This window comes from Semicossyphus pulcher, unplaced genomic scaffold, assembly GCF_022749685.1.
Source record: "Semicossyphus pulcher isolate SPU_LCO1_2020_fin unplaced genomic scaffold, fSemPul1.0.p SCAF_5, whole genome shotgun sequence".
In the NCBI taxonomy this organism is placed as follows: domain Eukaryota; kingdom Metazoa; phylum Chordata; class Actinopteri; order Labriformes; family Labridae; genus Semicossyphus; species Semicossyphus pulcher.
In genome coordinates, this window is record NW_027211726.1 from 7,492,796 (window position 1) to 7,515,716 (window position 22,921).

The 22,921-nt window shown below is 39.7% G+C and overlaps 2 protein-coding genes across 2 annotated transcripts in view; one reads left to right on the forward strand and one right to left on the reverse strand.

Annotated features, from left to right (window-relative positions):
* Positions 1 to 5,175: 5,175 nt before the first annotated feature.
* Positions 5,176 to 7,373, forward strand: slc52a3-2a (solute carrier family 52 member 3-2a). The gene is made up of 4 exons (XM_069681774.1): positions 5,176 to 5,889; positions 5,932 to 6,188; positions 6,911 to 7,034; positions 7,164 to 7,373. The coding sequence occupies exons 1-4, from the start codon at positions 5,176 to 5,178 to the stop codon at positions 7,371 to 7,373; spliced, it is 1,305 nt and encodes a 434-aa protein (XP_069537875.1).
* Positions 7,374 to 15,431: 8,058 nt separating this feature from the next.
* Positions 15,432 to 22,921, reverse strand: part of nfatc1 (nuclear factor of activated T cells 1) — a 47,303-nt gene continuing 39,813 nt past the window's right edge. Inside the window, exon 10 of the mRNA XM_069681277.1 lies at positions 15,432 to 16,567. Coding sequence (XP_069537378.1) covers positions 16,512 to 16,567 — 56 coding nt within the window. The 3' untranslated portion in view covers positions 15,432 to 16,511. The remainder of the gene's footprint in view (positions 16,568 to 22,921) is intronic.

Sequence of the window (22,921 nt, forward strand, 5' to 3'; positions counted from 1 at the left end):
CTTTTTCTTTGGATTTTCACTTATTGTTGAAGTTGTATCTGTAGTCATCCATCTTTTCTTTGTTTGTTCAGCCATAGTAGATTACTGTTTACTCGCAACGCTTGCAGAGACCGGAAAAGCAGCCGCTTAGCTCCGCCTACCCTCTCTGGCAGACCAACCACTGCTGGCTGATGGAAAACGCGTCACTAACTGGGCGCTGATTGAGATTTCTTTCCACCCAGTCTGTAATACTGCAAATGCAAAGGCTTTCATCAGCAGGCCATAGGCTCAATCACCATTGTGTTGCCTCATTCGGCTATAGATAGTGACTTAACGTTTATTTTAGGGATGCACGATATTGGATTTTTTGCCGATATCCGATAGGCCAATATTTTACAACTCATTTAGCCGATTACCGATACCGATATTTTCTTCCCGCACACCTAATTGCAGAGATCATCAACTGTCTTCTGTATTGGAATTAGCGTACAGTATAACGGTGATACTCTTATCACATTTGTTACAATGGTCGGGGTGACGGGTCTTGAGATGGTTAATCAAGTTTGTAGTGTTGAAAGACTTTGCCTTGGCTCCTCCTCGCATCACCGAAGCTGAGCAGTCATTGCAAGTAGAAATTTTGCTATTTTTTTCGGACACTTTGAAAAACTTCCACACCGCGGACATTTTGGCTTCTAACTCTCTCATGCAGGTAGAAACACACGATGTCATCACGCTGCGCCACGCAGGTCTTCTTCGCGCCGGGGACATTGCGCCGAGGTCGGGCATTTAATCAAGTATGCTGCAGCCCATTATTTTATGGGTTAATTATATCGGCATTTTTAAGCCAATATCGGCCGATACCGATAACGTGCCAATAATATCGTGCATCCCTAGTTTATTTACAAGAAAATCTTCGAGATTATCACTTTAAGCCAAAATAATTGATCTGTGCCTGAAAAATGTTGCTTTATACAAACATTTAATGTAATTTGCTCATTATTGTGTTTTTTTTCATTCCTAATTTACAGTCATGTCCTGTTAGCGTAAGGGAACAATATCTTTTACAGGAATAGGTGAACAGTTTTGGTAAACAAGGGATTGCGTCATCTCAGTGTTTGGAAGAATAATAATGTGTGTCTTTGATCTGCACTAATACCTTGTTAGGTAGTTTTATTAATCATGCTGCTACATCAGATGTCATAACACTAAGCTCCTCAGATCTTTACAGATGAAGATTATCCGTTAATGTTGCCTTGACTGTTTTGTTCTGAGCTTTTCTAATTTATGTTATCGACTCACTTCTGCGCTGATTTTAACTTGATTGATTTATGTTTGAACGCTGAACTGGTTAACTGTTTTTGTAATGACCATGGTGATTTTTTTTATTGCTTGTCGTGCACACATCATGTGACATCAAATGAATCATGTTAACTTATGAAATTACTGAAACAATAAAGATTTGTTGAATAAACATCAAAGCTTTTATGTTTTGGCTGTTCTCTGTGAGACTTGTGAAACCTAAACAATGCACATTAATATTCTTAATTCAATTGTTAAGGAACCGTGGAGTGTGATCTTTTTACTACAAGAATATTACCTCACTTAATAGAAACAACTGGATTAATCATATACTGCATTAATTTGTTTTCTTAGTGTAACTAAGTGAGCATGAGTTGAATTCAGTGACAAGCAGCAAAAACATCTTATGACTTTATAAAGTCATGACGATCATTCGAGAGAGAGAGTAAAAAAAAAAAAGAAAAATTATCTCAAATGAACACTTCATGAACTGTACAATATTGGACAATTCTAAAAATCAAATTAATTTGGGAGAACAAATGAGTGTTGAGTTATACAAATAAAAACAAATTGTATAAGATAAGAGATGAGAATCTTTTATCGTTACAACAGCTCAAAAAGACAAAAACTGATAAATAGTCAATACAAACAATGACAGTCACATAACAATAATGATAAGAAATAAAGTAATAATAAAAATAATAATAATATATACATTATTTACACCCTACACTTGAATGCACATGAAATTGTACAGTTGAATTTAAAACACACGTGGTGTGTAACATTTTGCTATATTTAACTTAAATTGGATGAATATCGCAGTATTAAAATACGGAAAATAATTGCACCGAAAAATATACATATATACATACATACATATATATAGTGAGTATATATAAGTGCAAACATACAAAATGAGAACATTTTGGAAAATGTACTATATTTGTTGCCAAGTTTCCATCTTTAGGCTAAGCTAAGCTAAGCTAACTTCCTGAGGCCTTATTCGAAGTTGTTTTGTTCTTCTCTTTAAAGTCTTTGCAATGAAGTGAATAAATGTTCCTCAAAATGTTGAACTGTTCCTTTTATTATTTGATACCTAACATGATCAGTTCAAACAGCTTTTCAAAGTGGATATTGGTCAAATTCTGTCAAAAGGTTGTAAAATAAAATGCATAGGATTTTGTAATACTGTGTCTACTTTAAATCAGCTAATGAAATGTGTAGTTATGTAACTGAACAACACTCATTTCCACCTCTGCTCACATGATCCCCTTAAGGAGAATTATACATTCTGCAGGTTCTTGAACGCATCTCACTCATACACAAATGTCTTCAAGGCAAAAAAAAAAGGGAATGAAATAGCTACAAATCACAACATGTGATGTTGCTATTGATGATTCTAGAACTCCTGACAGTGACCAGTTAACTTAGACATGTCATGGTTGGCTACATGCTTGCACACCCACTTGCACCAAGGAGGGTTTAATCCCCTGACGCACACACGCAGAGTTTACTGCACAGGACTTTGGCTTCTTTCCCTCGGCAGAAAACTTCAAACTCTCCACCAAACAGCATGTGAGTATCTGCATGGGTGCGCTCTCTCATCCATTTCATTCTTAAACTAATAATTTATCTACAAGAGGGGTGTCCGATGTGCAGAGCTGCTCATCATTAAAATATGTGGTGGTTTAAACAGATTTATTTGCTGGTTGTATTATATTCTAATGATCAAATGCTTAATATGCACATTCAGTTGTGTTACAGTGTTCTGTAGCTCATGTCTTAATGGGGATTCTTTAACATGATGACTGTGCTTCCAGATGCTTTTGTAACACTCTCCTTTGCTGGATCTCTTATTAACATTTTCCGTGCATTTCAGATAATATTATAAAACTGTTTTGCATTGATCAAAGACTCCCCTGCATGCACTTTCTTTTCCCAATAAACAATGCACTGGTCACATGTATTCTTAAGTTATGTAATAGTTACTTATGCAGCAGGTGGTCATGTTTCCTCTGCTGTATGCTTGGTGTTTTAAGCGTGTTTAACCCGCCGCCTCCCTGGGATAAAATGTAAATAACTCGACATGGATTCAAATCTGGCTCTTTGCATGTGACATGTTTCAGCTCACGTGGCTTAATGAGAATCTGCACACAAAAAAAAACATGTCAATGCTCGCATAACAGGAAAAGACTTGAAGAAAACATTAACCAAATACAGAAATAAGTGACTCACTCTATCTTTAACACGTGTTGGCAGAGGGATGATTCCTCATGGTTAATCTGTGATGTGAAGTTCACCATTGATATTTTGAGTTAAAGCTTTTGTTTGCTCGTCTTTTGTTTTACTTATTTGAATAATTTCCAATTATCAGCTGCTGAAATTAACCCAGGATTAACGTTTCTTATTAGTAACAGTAAAGGAGACTTTGGCGGACATCGCAGTACTTTAACTTAATTCTAACTTTAACCTTACATTATTTCTTAACTTTATGGTTCATGTTCTCCTACATGAATCTCAATAATTTTATTTTTCCAAACAGATTTGGTTTGTTTGCAGATATTTGACAATATTGAAGACAGTAGGCTTTTAGTCTAAGGTCCTAAGATTAAATAAAATTGCCTTTAAAAAAAACGTCTCTTCCCAAACAAAATTAGACTGTTACTCTGTAACATTTTATTTATGGGTAAATCATTATCGTACAACATCCAAGATCATTTCACTGATAGAACTTATGTCATCTGTAAATAATTCAAAGAGGGGGTATTATGCTGTTTCACATTTTAAGACATTTATATAATGTAACAATGTTAAATGTCCAAACAAAACATGGGCGAAGTTTCAAATCTGTAGGTTAAAGTATGTTGGAGTAATCCCCTGCTAAAAAAGTCTGCAGGCTGTTGTTTCTGGACAGACTTCTCCATATTTACTTCTCTATATATCATACTTATATATATATATATATATTATTATATATATATTATATATATATTATATTATATATATATTATATCATATATATATATATTATTATTATATTATTATATTATATTATTATTATTATTATTATATATCATACTTCTCTATATTTGTGCATCGGCCCAAGACAGAGCAGAACTTCCTGCCTCTAGCACAGTTCAAGGACACGCCCACCCTGCTGCTCAGTCTGCCTCGGAACATTTTTTCACTCCAACACTCTGCTCAACGGCTCTGCTTGTCAAGTTGGCCAATCAGAAGAAAGCGGGCTCGTAGGGGTGGGTTTTCTTAGGGGTGGTGTTTTGTTTTTTTTACAGTAAATTATGCTAAGCTACTCCACAGGTATCACAGGGTGAAATATGATGCTTTAAATTAGCATAATACCCCCCCTTTAAATTCAACTTTCAATATTGAGTTGTTTCCTTGAGATTGTCCTGATTACAATCCAAGTATAAATTCAATCACAATGTTTTTGAATTCATAAATGACTTGCCTGGAATTGTATAAAGTGAACAAAGTCTAAAAAAAATGTGTACTTAATTACAAAGTTCTTTTCAGAAAGTTTCTATAAAAATAGAATAAAATTTCAGCCCTGTGAAGTTTGTTGCTACCAGTCGCTCCTGACGATCCACAGTGTTCAGTTTGATTCCCTCTAAGAAAGACAAGACAGTACTTAAGTAGAAAGTAGTTTCTGTGAGTGATATTAGTTGCATTTTCTTTTCTTAAACAATTTGACGTCCACAGACCAAAACATTAAGCTCCATTGTATTGAACTGGACAACAGCTAATAGTTCCTAACCTCAGTACATTTCCCTAAAACCATATGCATGGATGGTCCCTTTAGAGATAGCATGACCCTATGGTTTGCAGCAACTAAATGTACAGACATTTTTTTATCTCTTTAAAGACACCTCCACCATGTCCCTCCTCACCCACCTGTTGGCGTGCCTGTTCGGGATGGGCTCCTGGGTCTCCATCAACGGCCTGTGGGTGGAGCTGCCCCTGATTGTCCCCCAGATCCCCGAGGGTTGGTTCCTGCCTTCATACCTCTCCATTATCATCCAGATGGCGAACGTCGGTCCCCTCTTCGTCACTCTGATGCATCGCTTTCGGCCCGGCGTCCTGAACGAGACAGCTGTCATATACGTGATCATCGGGGTGGGCACTGTGGCGAGCTTCCTGCTGGGATTCTTCTGGAAGGAGACCGTTGTTGTAGCTGGTGTTCCTCGCAGTGTCGCCCTCCTTGTGTTGACTTTCTTCCTCTCTGCTGTGGACTGCACCTCCTCTGTCACCTTCCTGCCCTTCATGATGCGTTTAAAGCCCCAGTATCTGACCACGTACTACATTGGGGAGGGTGTGAGCGGCCTGCTGCCTGCTCTGGTGGCTTTGATTCAGGGCGTCGGGGTCGTCCACTGCATAAACAGCACACAGTCGCTAAACCACACCTTAAACACCTCAAACACTGGTTTGACCTTCGACCTTAAGGCCGAGTATCAGCCAGCTAACTTCTCCGCCGAGGTGTTTTTCTTCTTCCTCAGCGCCATGATGCTGGTGTGCCTGGTGGCGTTCCTGCTGCTGAACTACCACCCGTCTGTGGCCAGGGAGTATCCAAAGAGCCACTACACCAACGGAGTGAAAGACAAATCTCAGACAAACAGGAAGTGGTCCGAGCAGAAGCCCATGATGGACCCCTACAGACCTGCAAACCACAAGCCCAGAAGCAGCTTCGGCACCGGCTCATACAGCTGGATGCAGGTGTTTTATATCTTTGTGATCCTGGCCTGGGTGAACGCTCTGACCAACACGGTGGTTCCCTCGGTGCAGTCCTACTCCTGCCTGCCGTACGGGAACAACGTCTATCACCTATCAGCCACCATGGCTGCCGTGTCGAACCCGCTCGCCTGCTTCATCGCCATGTTTCTCCCTATAAGGTTAGTGTGCTGTAGCTAATGATAATGTCTGCTAACAGTTTGATATAAGACACATTTAAAGGGCTGACAGTCACAAATCACATTTTAATCTTGACACCAGAAACACCCACTATCTTAGACCCTCAGTATAAATAAGGAAATCATCCTCCACAAATAATTTAACAGGCGGACAAAAAAAGGAAAAATCACAGAAAGAGCAAACAAATTAAAAACAAAAATAAGGTACTTTTTTTAAAGCTGTATGAAGCTGTGTTAAAGTTTAAATTTTCTTACTTGTAAGTGTTTTTTTTCTGGGTTATGGCAAAATCAATGAATTTGATTCAATTTATCTTTTTAAAAAGTATTGGATTATTTCTCCAAACTTTAAAAAACTGTTGATTTATATCATGTAAAAGGCTGTAACATTGTCACCACCTTGAAAATAATAAGTCAGATTACTTGTAAATAAATAAATGATCTTGGAAAAATAATGTCAGTCTTTATCAGAAGGGTAGAAAACCTATTTCCTTTGTAGATTAACCTGCCTTATTTTGTCAATCAATCAAATATTCATTTTTGTCCAGTGTCCAAGAGCTGTACGTGACATTCACATATTCTCTTTGTCCAGCAAATAGCCTAAAACAGGAACCACATTTATAATTAAAAGCAAAAACATTAATAGACGTTAGCTCTTGAATCAAACCTTTAAAAAAGCCAATATTTAAGACATGTCTCACTTTCAGATCCCTGCTGCTGATGGGAGCCCTCACAGTGATCGGCAGTGGAATTGGAGCTTACATAACGGGCATGGCTGTGCTGAGTCCATGTCCACTGCTGGTTAATGACACTGCAGGTGGTGTCACCATGGTGAGCACACTGTTTGGCTTCATTTACTCAAATACAACTTCCTGTTTTAACGTAAAAATGATTGAATGTTCGTGTGAAACTAAAACACATGAAGCAGATTTTAAACTCACCTCCCTCTGTGCTCCTCAGGTGTTGGCATGGATCCTCTTCGTTCTCACTCTCTCCTATGTGAAGGTGATCATCGGGGTCATCCTGCGAGACGAGGGCCACAGCGCCCTCGTGTGGTGTGGCGCTGTAGTGCAGCTGGGCTCTCTGCTGGGAGCTGTGACCATGTTTCCTCTGGTCAGTGTGTACAGCTTGTTTTCTTCAGGGGACCCGTGCAACACAAAATGTCCTTAAATAAAGACGTCGCACAGAAGAGGACTGGAGACGATAGAGGCCGCACGTGCGTCACATCTTTGTTGTATAGATAATAATTGTTTTTTTTCAGCAAATGAGTCTGAATGTGTTATTTGTTACAAGAGAAGTGAACCGCAGATATACAGTGAATACGTAGTGTTATCATGTAGCCTTACTACAGAAAAATTAACTGTGAAAGCGGGCCTTTTGCAATAAAGTGAAGATAAATAAGTCATCTACATTCAAGTAATGATTTGTAAAGCAACAAAATAACTTTGTATTTACTGTAGGCTTACCTGTAGTGCCTTCTTTGCCCACCAGGGGCACACTGCACAATTTGGGAATGGTTCGATTACCCGACCAGTCGACAGCATCTGATCGTGTTGAGCCAATTTCAAACCATTTCTTTCAGTTTTATTTTAGAGAGACTGAAACAACACGACTCTTTGTGACCTTTTTACTTCTTTATTTTGCTTACGGTGTGATGTTTAAAGTTCTGTGTGTTGAGGTTAACAATATCTCTTACTGTTTGTAGATAAATGTGTTTTAAAAAGTTCTGCTGAAATAATGATTTGTAAAATAATAATTCTTCAATCACACAAAATCATGTATATATGCTTTTATTATGTTGTCTACTGTATGATAAGACATTACACTTAACATACTAAAGTACACTAAGTTGCTAAAGAACCTAAATGCACCTGTCCTTTGTATGTGACATTTTTACATTACATATTAAAGATTTTACAATGATGTGTCTCAAGTTTTTCCTTTTTTCTGTGAATAAATAAAACAAGTTAGTATAAAATATATGTGTAAAAAGAGAAAGATACACATTTCAAAACGTGATGCTTGATGTTCTTCACACACTCCTCATAGACCTCTTCTGGGGACTCTAACCTTTTTCCCCGAACACTCCTGTTAGCTTCGTTGTACCACGTTTTAATTCAAGTGATTTCCAGCACAAAAGTGAAATTGTTAAATTACCATTAAGGGTGTACAACCAAAGACATACTGACGCACCATGCTAATGCTAGCTAGCTAACTAATGAATGCTAGCTCTGAGCCTCTGAAAGACATAGACTGACCTTAAGGTAGAAGTTATGTACTATTGGCTGAAATGTATTTTACAGGGAGGAGACATATTTGCATTTTGATATAAAAATACAAAGAAACGTTTGTTTTGGGGCTTTTTTGGGGGGCATTCTTTGTCAAACGGGTGCAAAATATATGGGAGAAGTTGTGTAAAAAAGTTCAATCAATCTTGTTTTTTTACATGAAAGTTTTTTGGTTTTTTTGGGGGGGGGGGGGGGGTAATAACATGACAATAAACAGGATAGAGCGAGTGAGAAAAAAACAAAACAACAAAACAACAACAAACAAATAAACAAACCAAACCAAAAAGAAAAACAAAATAAAACACATGGAAAAAACTAAAAACAGTATCATTGTTGACAGTATATGTGTGGTTATCATAACAGTACGGGAGTAGTTGGCTCAGCTGTGTGTGTGTGTGTGTGTGTGTGTGTGTGTGTTTGTGTGGATGGTTGCATGGTAGGTTGAGTCCGTGTTGAATAATCAATCTTGTCGCTGATGGTCTCGTTTGCTTCTGTAGGTCATATTATCAGAATTAATTTCAAAACCAGATAAAAAACTCCTCACAGGAGCTTAAATATTAAACTTTTTTTAACAACAAAAGTTGTACAGCTTTCTTAAACAGCTTTCTACTTGTATGATAAATATCATACAAGTAAAAACATCAAACAAAACCGTGCAACCTTTTATAAACACAAATCTAATTTACATCATATTTTCATGAGCTATTTTCACATGATCTTGCGGTGCAACAGTGTATTTGTCATGCTCTTTAAATATCCTGCATTTCAGGTAACTAGAGTTTGCTCCAAATCTGACCAGATTTCTGCGGATGATTGTTGATCTGCAGCTTTGATAGTGTAAACATAAAGATGTGTTACTTCAGTTGACGTGAATGTTGTTCAGCGATGTCAGATTCGCCTTTCTGTTCGAGGAAGATGAAGAAAATGTTAGGTTTTCTTTTCTCTCTTGAAACAGGGACACACCTTCCCCTGGGTGGAGAGGTAAAAGAGTGGATGCACAACACTGGCAGCAGACAAAAACAATATACAAATAGGTGTTATCATACAGTCATAAAGCCTTTCATGTTCATATGTCAACTTTTGCATTAAAGTAACGGGGGTGTAACACAAGACGGTGATGAATGACGTGGCCATGACAGTTTTCAGAGCTCTCTTCTTGACTGGATGCAGCTTGTCTCCTCCTGGGCCGGACTTCTTCAGCTCCCTGGCGATTCTAACGCTGCACCACATCATTAAGACCATCATGAACATCATCAAACCAACTGGAAGAGATTTTAACTCAGCCACTGAAATTCCAAGGAGAGAATCGTTGACAAAAACAGTTAAAAAAGCCACGGGCAAAGCAGTAAGCCACACAAAGACAGCACAGCCGTCCCTGAATCTGTATTTCTTCAGCAGGGGATAAGACGTCGGGTGAATCACAGCAATGTATCTCTCCAGGCTGATAAAAGTCAAACCCATTGGCCCTCCGGTTTCTACATACACAAACAAGAACTTGACAATTTCCATGTGGTGTTTCTCCCACAAGAACAAGCAGAACAAATGCAAGATGGACACAAAGTACTGCACATTGTGGAAGAGAGCTAAATTACAATTCAGGACATCTATCGTCTTCTTGGATGTGACGACGAGCCACAGCAGCTTGGCGATCACTGGTTGTCCTATAAGGAAGGTAATGATGTCAACCAGCGCGAAATATGCAAAATGACTTGTTTCAATGATACAGCTTGGAGATCTATTGCCGTTTTGTGTGCCGTTTTGTGTGCCGTTGCCATAGCCATACTCCATTTGAGCAGAGTGGTGTTCAGAGCTGAAAGAAATAAGGATCAGAAGAAGAAGTACATAAAAAAAAGTTTTATCATATGTTATACCACGGTTTGGATGAATACTTGATTCTGATTGGCTGCAGGGTGTCAATTACTTTAGCAATATCGCATGAGAGGGAGTGCGGTTGTACTGAATATCAGCACGGCTGTGACTCGGTCAGAGGTATAACAGGTCAGTATAACAGAATGCCCTCTCGTGTGATATTGCTTTTATTCAACAGCTGTACAATGTAATGGAGGTTAAACTAAATATGACAGCAAATCAATAGCCTACATACAATATCAAGAATATTATTAACATCAGTAATAAACACATTGATATCAGATAAAATGTATTAATAACAAACAAACAGGAAAAACTGGTCTGTCTATAGGTTTCAGTAGACCAGCTAAAGACTGTCTCCTGTATTGTTCATTAACGGCACACCTGAGGCAGAGTGATACATATGGTCACATAAGTCCTGGTCTGGTTGTACTCTCTACATTGAATGTGTTTTGTCCAATCAGATAACATGGTCAGAACTGATAATGGACACTTGTGAAACTGTCAGTTCACTTTTCTAAATTAATAATTACTAATATATTATTTATCGTGTCCCTTATACAACAGTAATGATTGATCAGGTATTAGTAAAACACAGTTAAGAGCTTGTTAATAAGTTTAGATTTTGATTGCAAAACGATTTCTTGTGTTTAGCCATGGTATAAGTGTGATAATGCCCTACCGAGGTGTCTGTTATCAGGAACTTATGTACACCACAGAAGCATTATTGCCTCCAGGTGGTTCATGAATAACAGACACCTCGTCAGGCATTACCCCGTACAAGTATATGCAACAGAAAAATATGAAGTTTTATTTAAACTTTATTTTCTTTACAATTTGACCTTTTGATTTGACTACACTTGAATGCAAAATGTATAAAGATAATTAAATTTGTGTACGTAATAATTATGTAAGGCCATATAGTAGACAGACAAAAACGTTGGATTAGATAATAAGATAAGATACCGCAACATCACAGTAAATTCAATATTGTTTCATACTCAGTAATTTTCACAACTACATTCTTTGTAAAACTAGATCTTTCAGTTTTTTAGTAATTATATTTTAACATCTAAGACAAACGAAGTCAGGGCTTACCAGGTGTATTCCGATCAGACGTCAGCAGAGACTGACCAACAGAATGATCGACTGTCTGAGTAAAAACAACACTTCATTTTCCTATAAGATGTGTGAAAGGTTCAGGGCAGCCGAGCAAAACCAACAAACCAACACGTCCTGATTTTCATAACAGACTCGGTTTCAGTGTTCAGGTCGTGACTAAATCAGGTTTGCAAATAAAATACTGACAACAATGGTCTAACAGCTGACCTTAACTCCACTCGTGTGTAAAATCCAGCAGATATCATGCAGACCACAAGGTGTCAGTGTGCACCGCAACACAACAGCCGCCCAACAGCTGCAGCGGAAAACCCAAACTAACTCCAAACATGCAGACGGTTCAGTCGTGTTGTCATATATGATCTTGTGCTCTCTGTTTAGCATTGATTAATTGTATAGTTTTTATTGTTGTATTGCATAGTTTATATCTTGTTTTGTTCTGCCTGAGTTATTGTTGAGTTTGTTTGGTACTGCCCCTTGTGTATTTGTCATTGATTTTTATGTATGGGACAATCAAATTAGCTTATAGGTAAATGCTGTAGTGCATGGCATCGGTTTACATGCTTTAACTTCTCCCTATACAAATAAACATTGAATACATAAATAAAACTACATAGAAACACATTTATTTGCATGCAACAACAATCACTTATTATGACCTTCTGATGATTTCAAATACTAGACAAATTTTAACTGTTTGGTTCTTTTTGTATCCAAAGCTAAAATGTGGCTGCTCCCTTACTGTAGCTACATTTACATATATTTACTTACTGTTATATATTGTATATTTAAGAGAATATGTTCTTTTTGCAATATATCTACTGTGCAGCTTTAAAATTATGTACACTTCTGGACAAGATCCAAAGCTGTATTTATTGCACATCAGTCAGAACACTAGCATAAGGTAGACTCAATCAAGTGTAAGCTAGCCTAGCATCACAAAACCACTTCCCAAATATGAATTTGGGAAGTGGTTTTACTTTCATAATGTAAAGAAATGAATGGAAACCATTATTGATTTCAGATGGTCATTAAGGGTCATTAACCAATCAGAGAAAATAAACGTACGTATCAGTAGGTGGCTAGGCTAGGTAACGTTAGCTAGTTTCCACATCACACTTATATTGCTTCTAATTCAGTAGAATACACAGACTCTTGGCATAACATGATTTAGGGGCAACCGCTAACAACTTGTATGTCATGTGAACAACTGTTCAGTCCATTTAAACCTGTTATAATAGTAGACCCTTCCACATTAGCGGCAGCCATCTTGGTTGTTGTTGTCAAAGGCTCTTAACCTTATTGGATAAGCAGTTGTGATTAGCGTGACTGAGCCAAGACAGCTGCAAATCTGTCTGAATATGAGGAGGGTTGAACAGCAAAACTACCAGAGCAAATACGAAATGCCTCCTGGACACCTTAACCAATCAAAGTAAGAAAACATGTGATGTAGCAGTAGGTGGCTAGGCTCGGTCATGTTAGCTAGTTTCAACATCAAACTCATATTGCTTTTAGCTCAATATGATACACAGCCTCCGTATGACATAATGCAGTGGGCAATCCCGAACAGTTTGTATGTAATGTGAACAACTGTTTAGTCCATTTAAACCTGATATCATAGTAGATTCAGACCCTTCCCCATTAGTGGCAGCCATCTTGGTCGCTGTTCTCAAAGGCTCTTAAACTTATTGGGTGAACAGTTGGAATTAGCTTGACCGAGCCGAGACGGCGTGAAATCTGTCTGATTACGAGGAGGAACAGCAAAACTACCTGAGCAAATACGACGTGACACCTTAACCAATCAAAGTAGGAAAACTGTGATGTAGCAGGAAGTGGCTAGGCTAGATAACGTTAGCAAGTTCTAGCATTAAAAGTATTTTGCTTTTAGCTCAATACACAGACTCGGCATGACATGATCCAGGAGGCAACCCTACTGTTCATTCATTTAAAACCGATTCAGACCGTTTTACATTAGCGTCGGCCATCTTGGTTGCTTGCTAAATTTCTCAAAGGCTCTTAAAACCACTCTGTATGAGATCAACAGTTCTGATAAGCTCAACCAGGCCAATTTGGCAGGAGATCTGTCAGAATAAGAGGCAGAACAGGCGCAAGTACACAAACAACTACAACACAGGTCAGGCTAGTTTCAACGCTAGCTTTAGGCTGCTCCGACACTGCAAGTACTGTAGCACGTCCCGAATAACAACAAACTACTTTAGAACCTCTGAATTGTCTGTAACTTCAGATTTCTGCAGAAAAAAGATGACTTACCATTTTGGTAAACACCTTTATAAGCCTGTTTTAAAGGTTTTTTATTAAATAAATTTGTATTTATAGAGCACCACTTGGCTTTTGGTTTCTATTTATTTCTATGGGAAAAATCTGACTGCTTGCTTTCCATGTGACACGTTACACGCAAAACCTCCAGTATGTTCCTTTAAGAGAAAATCATGCATACATTTTCTGGAGACGCTGATTATAAATCCACTTTCCAATTGAGTCAAAAGCAGGAAGCAACTTGTCAATAACATTATTGTATATGTGAGTTACAGGACCATAAACAGGTAAGCTATCATTGAGGTTATCCACAGTATGTGATGACCCACAGAGTATATATTGAGACAGACCCTTCAGTTAAAGAGATGAAGGCGTATTTATTGACAAATACACAAAAAAGGGTCACAAAGCAGAAACAATATGAGCTGTAGATTAACAATAATCTCCGTAAACATTTCAGTATGGCTTCTTTCAGGCCCTTCAGTTACAAGGATTAAGACTCATAAATACATATTCAACTGGGAACAAGTGTGTAAGCCCATTCAGTTTCACTATAATAAACTAAGGAGTAGATAAACCACAGTATGGGTAGGTAGGTAGGTATGCATGTAAAAGAAGTGTTATGATAAACATGACTAAACAGAGCACATGCTAAGAGAATAAATATGAAAAAACAAAACATTAAAGAATGTATATATTTGTATTGCTTTAACCGCTGTTCTTTGGATTAGAGAGCTCCTTTGTTGCATTGGTGATTGTTTACATTCTTTGGAGGGTTAAAGCTTCCTGCATGTTGCATAGCTTCCAGGGAAAAGTCAAGCTTCGTCAAAACTGAGATGATTTCTTCTTTGATACAAGTCAAGCTAGAATTACTGTAGCCAGCAGTTAACTCCAAAGTTCAGGTATATTTCAGGTCTGCATACAGACAGAGTAGTATTTATGTGAAAGGTGACACAAAATGACTCAACCTGTGATTACACACACTTCTTTTTTTTTTTTTTTAGCTGTAAAAGCTCATAAAAAAGAACTCTAATTAAGGTTTGGGTATCATCTGGAAAGTTTTGGCTTTGTTTTGTGTCTTAAAGTGACAGTGGCATGTTTTCTCAATGTAACAGCTACATGTTAAACCACAGGTATAGAGGACAGGAAGTGCTTCTTGTTGGTGAATACATAAAATGTTTTACCTCAAAGTTGGTAACCAAATATAATTTAATGTTTGCAATTTTCAAAGAAGAAACAACATAGTCTTCTCATACACCTTTGAACGATGGGCTCATGAGAAATAAAATGCACCTCTAATCAAGTTAAAGTGATAATCTCGAACATCTCGGTTTTGTTCTTCGTTCAGCTGCATGTGTGGCGTCCACGGTTGGCTCCGGCTGTAACTCTTGATTTTCCTCGCTGACGGTCGCTTTCCTTTTCAGACTGTTTGCTTCATCTGAGCGTCAAATTTGTTTCTTTTTCTTTGGATTTTCACTTATTTTTGAAGTTGTATCTGTAGTCATCAATCTTTTCTTTGTTTGTTCAGCCATAGTAGATTACTGTTTACTCACAACACTTGCAGAGAGCGGAAAAGCAGCCGCTTAGCTCCGCCTACCCTCTCTGGCAGACCAACCACTGCTGGCTGATGGAAAACGCGTCACTAACTGGGCGCTGCTTGTGATTTTTTCCGCGAATGTCACCACAGACACCCAGTCGGTAATACTGCAAATGCAAAGGCTTCCATCAGCGGGCCATAGGCTCAATCACCATTGTGTTACCTTGTTCGGCGATAGATGGTGATTCAACATTTATTTAAATGATAATCTTCGAGATTATTACTTTAATATACTTTGAGGGTTTGTTGATGCAGCCTTAGTTGGTCGAGGCAGATTGCTGTCCGCCTACGAGTCCGGTTCTGCTCAATTTGTCTGCCTGGCTTCTTGTTTATTTTAAATTAAGTTATGTGTCCTTAAATAATATTTAATAGGGTATGAAATTATCTGCTCTATATGTTAAGGGTCATGAGATTGTTTTTGCAGTTATTGGGCCCTTTGTAAATATAGATTGATTGATAGTTTGTTTGGTATGACCAGTAGCTGTATGTGGCTAAAGCAAACTTCATATAGCTCGGCTATAACTGTAAACCAGCTCAGCCAGTTTTCTGACAATGTGACAATTCTCTATTTGTGCTTCTGTCACTTTACACAACATTATCCCACATTAGCCGTTTAAAAAGAAAAACGTCTCCTTTAAAAAATCTACTTTTGAAGCTGAACGTGTGAAGCCACGTGCATCTCTCTGTTTCCAGTTAAAAAGGCACTTCTCTGTTAATTGTGTCTCTGTAAAGCCAGATATGCAAACTGAAGCACTACAGATACTGTATATACAAATCACATAACTCAAAGGCACTCAATCATTTACAAACTGCAGCAACAAAGACACATATAAAACAATGTTTGGTCCTCTAAAAGCATACTTTGCTGTGGGGGTTTGGGGATGGCAGGTTTGGTTGCTACATATTCAATTTACATGTCTTGAAAAAGTCAGTCCTGTGATGTAATCCTTGGATAATTTCTGTGTAAAGGCATTATGTAAAACAAGGCACGTGTTGGACCCTGGTCATCTGGACAATAAATTTACATTTGTTCTCCTGGCATTTCCTGTCGCTGCTTCCTGCATGCTGTAGTCCGAGCATGAAGAGCATAACGTCCGTTTTTGTCTGGTGTTTCCCTTTCTTCTTGTTTCCTGTGACAGTTTTGGCCGTGACAGGAAACTACGCGTGGCTGTGGACGGAGATGCTTGACAGGTCGTTCCTGATGATCTCATTGACTGCAGAGGAAAGAGAGAAAAGGACGGTCAGTGTGTTGTATGCGACGGAATCGGACATGAACACTGAACATTTTCTGCTGGAGTGAAAACAGTTTTGATTATGTCGAACTGAAGATTGCTTTGTGGGCGGGAGTCCACTGTAAAAAAGGGATGTCACACATTTCCATGCACAAAATGATTTGAAATAAATACCTTCAATCAAAACAATCAATCCACATCCACCTTAATCTGAAGAGGATGAACTTTAGGATGAGGATGAATCTGAACCTCATAATAATAAACTCTCTTTCCCCCCCAAACTTAAACTTTAAAGTGTTGCTTATTTGGTCATGAGTGGTTAGCGCTCGGGCCTTACAGCTAGAAGGTTCCTGGTTCAGACCCATGTTTGGACGAAGTGGGCCTTTCTGTGTGTGTTTGAACGTTCTCCCCGTGCATGCGTGGGCTCCCATCGGGCACCCCGGCCTGAGTCTAAAGACATGCTGGTTAGCTTCATTGGTGACTCTCAATTGCCCGTAGATGTGAGCGTGAGAGGTTCTCTGTCTCTATGTGTCAGCCCTGTGATTGACTGGTCCAGGATGTACCCCGCCTCTCGCCCAATGACAGCTGGGATAGGCTCCAGCCCCCCCACGACCCTGAACAGGATAAGTGGCATAGATAATGGACGGATGGTCATGAATGTTAAGTGTTTACTTAAAGAACTAGAAGATCTTAGTTTTGCTGTCGTTGGCGACACCTATGGTGATAAGCGGTAAATGCAGCATCATTGTTAACAGTTTTAGCTGCTGAATGTTTAATTTGTGTCTTTCTAATTGGGTTTAAACTTAGTTCAGAAGTTTCATCGTCTGAAGTCATTGACCTTTTGTTTGTTTGATTGAACATTGCTTTTGATTTTCCCGAGAATGTTGCCTCAACACCCAGTTCATAACACCAACGAACAAAACTAATTCAGGGGCTTTCATAGTGGGCTGTGCACAAAAAATATTTGTCATTTATTCCAGAGCAAAGTCAGTGACCTAACGGACATTTATTTAACTAAATAACATCAAGTAAAAACAGCTTTAAAAAACCTCAAACTTGCGAATTTATTTATTTTGGCTGTGCAACAAACAGTTAACACAACATTAACAAAACCATTGAAAGTTAATGAGGTTAAATGTTAGCAAACAGATGCTAATTTCCACAGCTAGCAGACACGCATCAACATTTGTTTGTTTGTATGCGTTTCTGAGGGGACAAATTTAGGTCCAATATTCACTTGTGTGTTAGTTCTGTTTTGGTCTCCATGAACACCATATAACTCTTAAACAGCTTCACTATGGTTATCTGCTAGTCGCTTACCGTGTCTGTTAACTATTTGGCTCTGGGCGGGTTGTTTTATTGGGGATTTTTTGGACAGTAGCTGCTTCACGCTGCATGAAATGGCAGATTTGGGTACAAACAGTATCTTCTTCTATTGTTCATATAAAAATATTTACCGTTGCAGCTTTAAGGTTCCATTTCAGCCCCTGTGAATACAACTCTCTGAGCGCTATAGGAGCTGTTATTCCCTCTGAGTCAGCCTTAATAGAATCATGCTCGCTTATATCTCAGATCCCCAGACCTTTTTTTTTTTTTTTTTTTTTCATCAAGAGAGATGATGCAACCTGGTGCTGTCTCTGCAGGATCCAGGTGCACTTGTTTATCTGTTTTTATCAGCTGTGTTCTTTGGCTGCACTGGGAGGGAGGAGGGGCGATCCAGATGCAGCTGAGCCGTCGGACTGAATATGAAGAAATAAACACACTGATAACAGAGAAAAGGCCCTTATTTCCCCCTTATTTTAATTAACTTCCACAGTTCCTCCCTCTCTAATCTCTTTTCATTATTATAATCAGCCTCCAGGTTCAGCATCAGGCCACTTTCTGCTCTCACAATGTTAAGAAATCAGCGACGGGAAGGGGAACACCCCTGGAGTCGGCCCCAGGAAACCGAGCCAGCAGGCCGGGGGAAGGAATTCCCTTTGACTGACTGGACGCTGGAAAAGCAGCCTGGAAACCTGAGATTCCCCCCTAACACAATGGAATTACTTTTTTTTCTTTTAACGTTTATTTTCATCGCAGGCAGCAGAGCAGGCCTTCCCTCTGTGACCCGGCACTGGCAGAGCCGCTTCCTACCAGAAATACCACTCACTTCCAATCAGGAAAAAGACGACTGAGCGTACGTGCCATGGAGCGAAAAAAGGATCCTGACCTTTTTGGTCTGTTGCAGGAGGCTGCTTCAATAAAAAACTAAACATATAAAAGCATCATAATCACCAGAAGGTCGTTAAAAAGAACTGAGGAGGGACTTTCTCAGAGCTCAGAGTGATTCGTTACACTCAGACATGAGGTTTATGTGTTTGGCTCTCTGATTGACTCTCGTCAAAACAGCCCAAACAGACATTTATACAGGTGTTTTAAATCACTCCCCCTCGAATAAGCAGAGGGCCGTAAAAGGACAAGCTCATCATCCATGTTCAAAATTGTTGCCATAAAGAGGTACATTATCAAGACCCAGAGTTGCATTTTGTCAGTCAAATATCTCTTCACTAAAATGACCCTGAAACACTGAATAACTGAATAAAGCTTTTTTATATTAAAAATCTGTGACTCTTCTTCCTCAAACACAGGATAGTGTGTCCGCACGCCGAGCTGCTGCTAGCTTGTTTATGTGTGCTTAGCTTGTTGTAAGCTTGATGTTTTCAGTGTGTGGTGAAACTCAAAATTAATCAATCAACCAACAAACCAGTGAACCAACGAATGAGCAAACCAACCAACCAACAAACCAGCCAACCAATGAACGAACCAACAAATGAACGAACCAACAAGCCAAGGTACTAACGAACTAACCAACCAACCAACCAGTGAACGAACTAGCAAACCAACCAACAAACTAACCAACCAACCAACCAATGAATGAACCAACAAATGAGCGAACCAACAAGCCAACGTACTAACGAACCAACCAACCAGTGAACCAGCCAGCCAGCTGGCTGGCCGACCGACCGACCAACCAACAATGAATGTTCGAAGCTTTGTCAAAGCAAAATCTGATTCGTCTGACAAAATTGAAGCTTTCAGAGTTAAATACCGTCCTTTTTGCATCTGAGGGGGGCTTTCTAAACCACTGGTTTAGACTTAAATTGTTGCTGTGTAATACATCAGGGATAAACAGATGAACCCATCTGTACAGAGAGAGAATGAAATCTTGTCTGAAATTAGGTTTGACTTCAGCGGTGACTCTGACATGGTTATAGCAGGATTAAAGGGGTCTATTTTCCTGTTTTACGGTAACGTAAGATGTATGATGACGTAGCTCCTCCTCAGGACAAACTGCTGCCAGCAGCCGTGTGAGTGTAAGAACGACTAAAGCTACTGAAAGAACCAGGAGAAATAAACAGACCTCGTCTCCTCCCTGCTTCAGCGTGCCGCTCTGCTGCCATGAGACTGAACTGACTGACCTCCTCTCCTCCTTCTGATCTGCCCCTGACCTCCTGAACATCTGGAGGTGGAAGGATACCATCTCTGAGTTTAGAGTTATTACAAGGACTTCTCAACACGCAGGTGGAGCCTGAACTCAGGCTGTAAATTCAGGAGATCAGGACGTCGTCGGACCTTCACATCATGTCATCACCGTCAGACAACTTTCAAATTCACAGGTGAATTATGGAGTTCAGATAGATGTGAGGGAAGAGCTTTCAAATGATCACGAACATGTCCTGGATAAAGAGCATGTCCCTCCTACGAGGCACACCCACATGCAGAAGTTTATTTCTGATACAAAACAAAAGATGACCCGGCAGTGAAGCTCTCTCCTCCGCCCCGCCGAGGCCACAACATCAACTGTTTATGTATCTGTTGTCATGGCCCACTTTTCACCGCCCCGTCACTTTTAAAGGGGAGGATCTAATTGAAACACACGTCAATCTATTGATCTCTAAGTGTGTTTACAACAAAGTCCTAAAATAGGCGCAGCACCAGAGTGACATCTGTGTCATGTGCTCTCCGCTCACATCGACCTGCTCGGAGAGACGCGAGTGACAGAGACGCTGCAAACATCTGCAAACATCAGGGAGCAGGACGTGAAGCTCTGGGTTCATTCAGAAAAAAACTGCTTTGAATTTTGGTGAAATTTGAAAGAGAAATAAAAAATGTAATCATCTTTAAAGAGGTGAAGCTCACTCACTTTACAGATCATTGTTTTTCAGTAAAACGAGCACTTTTAAATTGAAGAAAACATTTAACTCATGTCCAGAGGCTACAGTCCTCGGCCCTTTGCTGTGCATCATCCCCCAATCTCTCTTCCCCTGTATCCAACACTGTCCTCTCTCTATTTCTTTTTTTTTTTTTTTTATGCCTTTATTAGAGAGAGGACAGTAGATCGTGTCGAAAACGGGGGAAGAGAGAGTGGGGATGACATGTGGCAAAGAACTGAGGGCGGGAGTTGAACCTGGGGCCAGCACATCGAGGACTATGTGGTCGCTGATTTAACTGCTGAGCTAAACCGGTGCTGACTGTTCTTTCTCTCTAAATAAAGGCACAAAAAAAGGCCAGAAAACAATCTCACCGCTGGTTTGATTAGAAGCTTTTCTGGAGGTTTCGGTTGGAGTTGCGCTGTATCATCGAATTGCAGACACTCAGATTTAAGGACATTTTGTGCATGTTGGCTTAAAATCTGAGGTTCAAAGTTCATCAGTGATGTGACTAAATGGATGTTTTAGAGATCTTTGTGATCTTGCTCAGATTGTTTCCCTAATAGTTCTTTCAAAAGTCGAGAATTCATTTAAAGTAATAATCAGCCACTATCAGTTACAACCGGAGCCAACCGTGGACGTCACGCATGCAACACTGTCTGGATATCTGGGAAGTGTGCTCCTGCAATTACCCTTTATCGCCACAGGTGCCGCCAAAGAGAACAGAGCAGAGATCTTCGAGATTCTAACTTTAAGCTCTGAAACCAACTTGTGCAAAAAGTGCTCAGAAATGTAGAAACAGAAACTTCCCCATGAACGCTCAATCTGCTGAGGAAGACCATGAGACACGATGAAAAGCTCCACAAGCGTCACTAAAAGGATGCTGTTGCTGTTTCTGAAATGAAATCAAGATTTTGAGTAAATGTTTGATGATTAGTTTTTTATTGAACTTCTCGGGGCTGATGATGGTTTCAGCAGTGGTTAAACATACAGAATTACTTTGCTTATACTTTAAACATGCTTATAATAAAGTGACATTAAACTGACTACAAAACAAACCTGCATTAAAGACGCGATGCACTGCGGTGTATGTGAGTGAGATCGTCTGTCACTTCAGTGTTATCTATGAGAAAAGGAGGCGGGGTTTGAAGTAATCCAGGAACATGTTTCCTGTCCCGTGGAGCTCCACAGCAGCTGGAGGCGACTGATACAGCCCGGCTCTGCAGCCAGGAAACCCCCAACAGACGAGGAACTCCCAAACAATTAGCAGCACAGAGCTGTTTGCCTCATTAAAGGCCGCAACGCGCCGACGTGATCCGGCCTGTAACAACACAATGCTGTGGAGGAACCGATCAGACAGGGAGATATTTAACAGCCGCCCTGAATGCTGTGAATAAAACAGCTGAGACAATGAGAGAGAAAAGGCTGGGGGGCAGACAACACCACAATCCTCCCTCCCCCCCTCCACATTAAGTGCCACGTCAAGCACCGGCCACAAGCCACGAGATGTTCTTGGCCCAAATATCCAGGCTCCTACTGGGTTACTGCAAGTCTGTCCCACAGAGCCGTCCTGAAGTGCAGCGCGGACTCGGCCAATGTTTTAATCCAGGTTTCATTTCAAAAGAAAATGTGCGGACAATAGAGTTTTAAAGACGTCAGGGAAGTCGAATTAAAGAATAATAGAAGAGAAGACGAAAGCAAAACATTAACACAAGAGTAAAAACAAAAACACCTATAAACTTTGTACACGTAGAGACTCTGCCATCACTATGTCAATACATGCAGTCACACAATAAATGCACTTCATTTCAAACCATTTTGCCTCTGTCGTACGCTGTCCATCTCCTGTTTTTAGTTACAGAAACAGCGTGTCATTTCAGGCTACAGTGTCGTAGTCACAAACTTCAGGGACGCAGCGTAAAGAGCAGCAGAGTGCGTGTTAAGAGGAGGTCGAGGTGGGTCACAAAAACAAACAAGACTTACATCCCAGGAGACGGCTGTTAGAGTCCATGGAGACACCGAAAGTGAATTCTTTATGTTTGATTCATGCTTATTTATGCAACCACACGCAAGTTACTTAAAGATGTTATCAGTTTCGTTCTCTTTGGCGGCACCTTTGGCGATAACCGGTAATCGCAATTTAACC